Source organism: Pistacia vera, unplaced genomic scaffold (assembly GCF_008641045.1).
Source record: "Pistacia vera cultivar Batoury unplaced genomic scaffold, PisVer_v2 Contig284, whole genome shotgun sequence".
Classification (NCBI taxonomy): domain Eukaryota; kingdom Viridiplantae; phylum Streptophyta; class Magnoliopsida; order Sapindales; family Anacardiaceae; genus Pistacia; species Pistacia vera.
This window is the reverse complement of record NW_022196095.1, coordinates 960,892-964,649: the sequence shown is the minus strand read 5'-3', so window position 1 is coordinate 964,649 and position 3,758 is coordinate 960,892. Positions and strand designations below refer to the sequence as shown.

At 34.9% G+C, this 3,758-nt stretch overlaps 1 protein-coding gene across 1 annotated transcript; it reads right to left on the bottom strand.

Moving 5' to 3' along the window:
• Nucleotides 1-429: 429 nt before the first annotated feature.
• On the bottom strand, nucleotides 430-1,959 carry LOC116134302 (transcription factor MYB16-like). The gene is made up of 3 exons (XM_031419991.1): nucleotides 1,794-1,959; nucleotides 1,579-1,708; nucleotides 430-1,313 (listed from the first exon to the last, which is right to left on the bottom strand). The coding sequence occupies exons 1-3, from the start codon at nucleotides 1,924-1,926 to the stop codon at nucleotides 542-544; spliced, it is 1,035 nt and encodes a 344-aa protein (XP_031275851.1). The 5' UTR covers nucleotides 1,927-1,959; the 3' UTR covers nucleotides 430-541.
• Between the last annotated feature and the right edge of the window lie 1,799 nt (nucleotides 1,960-3,758).

Here is a 3,758-nt window from a genome sequence, read left to right as displayed (position 1 = left end):
ATTGTACAGGAATTTGATATTAGCTGAACATTCATTTTTAGGGTAGAACTAAAGCTCAAGCACGCTGCGGCTTACTCCAAAATGCAACATCCATTGTAATTAAAGTGAAAGTTATGTCAAAAAAATCTAGTCAGGATGATTAATTGATTTGTTGGAGAGCATTACCTGCAGATATGCACGATAAAAATGAAACATAAGTCATGTCAGTTTAATTTAGAATCATGTTTTTCCTTTTAGGGCAATACAATACTATATTGTGATTTAAGGGTTAATGGGTAACACGACGAGATCCGTATATTATAATTTGAAAACAATTTAGTAGTTAATAATATATACTGAAATCAAAATCCAAGCATGACACATACGAGATTATTATAGAAGTATAACGGAAGAAACAAAAGTAGTTCAGGTAGTTTTTCATCTGTCAGTTTATGGCTTTCGAATTAACACTAACAGTTTTAAACCAGAAGCTTAATCATGACACTAGATGCGATATTGCAAAATAATCAGTTCTCTTTTTAAGTAAGTACTTCCTACTCTTTCAAAACACTGGCGACCAAGTTGCAGAAGCATTAACCAAATGGAGTATGCCATTCCAGTAATTTTTGTTGTCCTCAAAACTTCCAGTACTGTAGTTTGCATTGGATTTCTCTCCGGCCACAGACAAAATCTGTACGTCAGATTCACAACCCATCATGTCTGATAACCCTTCCATGATGTTGTCAGCTGTCCATGGTTCATCTGTGGTGTAGGTCATCATTTCATGCAATGCCATTGAGTTATCCAAATTTTCTTTCAGTCCTTGCATTTGGTTCGGTTTCTCAAAGCATGAACCAGCAAAGTCATTGCTAATCAACCCAACAGTTGGAATTGTTGGCATGTTTTCTTGGAAGCTCAATGTTGAGGTTGGCGACTCAAGGCTGTCTCTGGCTATGCCAAACATGCCAGAGACCACTCCTTGCCATGCTTTTAGGACGTCAAGGCACCGTGGTCTAGCTTGTGGAGCCCTGCTTTTGTTTGTAAGCGGAGCCGAACCAGACCCTACTTGATCTTGGGAAGGGTTTGACACTAGTTTTGACTCTCTCACAAGTCGAGCTTCGGCTTCCAGCCTTGCACTCTCCCATTGCGCCATGTGGCTAAGGTTCGCGGCGTCCTTGGTGTGGCCAATCGCGGAACCGAGTGCATTGGTTTTGGGCTTATGGGTCACAGGGTCGATTCCCATCTTGGTTAGCCTCTTCTTAAGATGTGTGTTCCAGTAGTTCTTGATTTCATTATCAGTTCTTTTTGGCAAATGAGTAGCAATGGCCGACCACCTGAACAAACATAATTACTTTTAATAATGATAAATATAGATACCTATCTATATATCTATCATCACCAGAAAACAGAAACAATAGTAATGAGAGACCTATCTCTCTATTTATTCTAAGATATCAAGATGCTAAAGCTGTGATGCTTCTTCTGCTGCATTGATATACGTCATCGTACTACAGTAATTATATTTGAGGCACGTAAAGTTATATTTCAAAAGTTTCAAAAGTTCTCATATTCTAAAAGGACAAAATATAGAAAGTTTACCTGTTTCCAAGAAGGGCATGGAGTTGTATGATGGTTTGTTCTTCTTGCAAACTAAACTTTCCTCTCTTGATATCAGGTCTTAGGTAATTAATCCACCTCAATCTACAGCTCTTCCCGCATCTTTGAAGTCCTGTAACAAGCGAAAAGAAAAAACCAAATGAATAAACGGTGCTATAAAACTGAGTTATGTATCCGTTAGTGTGGTTGAAAATCACCAGCTTTTGCAGGCAGGGCACGCCAGCTTCCATGGCCATGTTGTTCAATGTATGCCAAGAGTTTTTGGTCTTCTTCAGGAGTCCATGGCCCTTTCTTCAGACCCGTCTTGTCGCAGCACGGAGACCTACCCATTTTGGACCAAATCAACAATTATGCACTTAGCTATCTAGAAAAATTGAGAGAGAGAAAAAGAGAGACCGTAAAATATGAAAGATGTGGAGATAGATATGACCTAATAATAGAAAGTCGGTAGCAATATATAGAGCCTTTGTCGACTAATATGATCAGGTCGTTCCAAAATTTTATGACGAATATACCCTTCACCCTACCGTGGTTGAAAAACATTTATTATTAAACAAATTCGACAAATATGCATATTTTAGCTTGCTGATTCTTGCAAGATGATGAGATCGTAGATTCTTAATTAATCAGATACCCGTTACAGTTATCCTATGTACAAAGGTAAGGTTGGGAGTTTAATTGGTCCAGAATTTAGGGTTTACAGTAGGGTGATAAGAAAAATGCTGTATGAATTTCAAATTTTACTATTTGTTTTCTTAATTATGTGACCTTAATTTATGATCATTTTTATCATTCCATTTATTTTTCCCCTTTTTTTTTTTTTTAAATCAAAACCAATAGTAGAGAATCTCCCATGCTACCTTTAAATCCTTAATTTAATTATAATTTTAGAGTATATAAATCTTTATCCTATTTTCAAAAGGACATATGTAAAATCTATATATTTTGGCGGTTTGTTTTGGACTCTTGGATGTATTACTTAAGAGGTTTTAAATTCAAATCTCTACGGTAGCCACTGGAGGTTTGTCTATCCGTTAACTTCAGGATCATGATAAACTAGTTCAGATACGCGTAAACTGGTTCGGACACCTCCAAATACCAAAATAAAAAATAAAATAAAAAGTCTGTATATTTATGAGTACTTAGAAATCAAGTAAAAACTAATTCGTTGATCTCATTTACATGGTGTTACGACTGAGTCACCTAATAATTTTCAAATGTTTTAAATGTGAATGGGTATGTATTGTACGTGTCATTTCCCTTTCCATCGTATGATGGCGAACTGCTTCCTGATGTATAAATACATGAGTAGGACCCATTGAGTAAAGGCAAAAGTTGAAAATTATTACTCTTTGCCTTCATTAAAATTTTATGGGGCCTTCTGGCTAATTTTAAGACTTAAGAAGCACGGAGGTTGTATTTATTAGAATTTACACTGGTGTCACCTCCTATTGATTAATTCCAGTAAACAAACATACACAATCCCACACCATTGAGACCATTTCATCATTAAAAAAATTACACTAATATTAGATATACAAAGCTCTTCATAATAGTTGTATATATATTTAAGAAAATATAACAATAAATGCTGCTAGTTTGGGATGAATATAAAAGAATATATATATATATATATAGGATCTTCTATTTCTGACATGTAGACATGAATATATGTCTTAGTATGTGAAAGCTACAAGACCATGGACAAATAAAAAGCGAGATCAATGAGCAGGTAGTAAATTTGCTGACATTAATTAACATTACTGCATATTGCTGTGCTGCAAGAAAGCAATAGTAATAATAATATCAACCTAAAAGTTTATCGACACTGAGATGATTTGATTAGCTTAGAAGTCACTGCCTGAACCACCAAAACGGTTATAAGGATGAGAGCCATGAGTATTCATGATAAATTAAATGGGGCAATTTGTGAAGATAGTAAATCATACTATTCAGAAATTTTAATAACGAACCAAATTGAAATTAATGAAACAATCTAAAACGTGAATCAAGTAATCGAAAATGATTGTTGAAAAGTGAGAAATCAATTATAGTTTTATTATAACAATAACTTTTAACTCAGTAGCGGATCCATAAATTTTTGTTAGGGTGGGCCAAAATCCAGAAATTATATGTATTAGTATTTCTTAAAATAAAATTGA

Excerpts from the sequence above, each read along its gene's own strand:
- LOC116134302 (XM_031419991.1), bottom strand. The coding sequence starts at position 1,926 with ATGGGTAGGTCTCCGTGCTGCGACAAGACGGGTCTGAAGAAAGGGCCA. Across the intron at positions 1,709-1,793 it reads TGCCCTGCCTGCAAAAGCTG|GACTTCAAAGATGCGGGAAG; the intron begins GTGATTTTCAAC and ends CGCTTGTTACAG. Across the intron at positions 1,314-1,578 it reads CATGCCCTTCTTGGAAACAG|GTGGTCGGCCATTGCTACTC; the intron begins GTAAACTTTCTA and ends ATGTTTGTTCAG.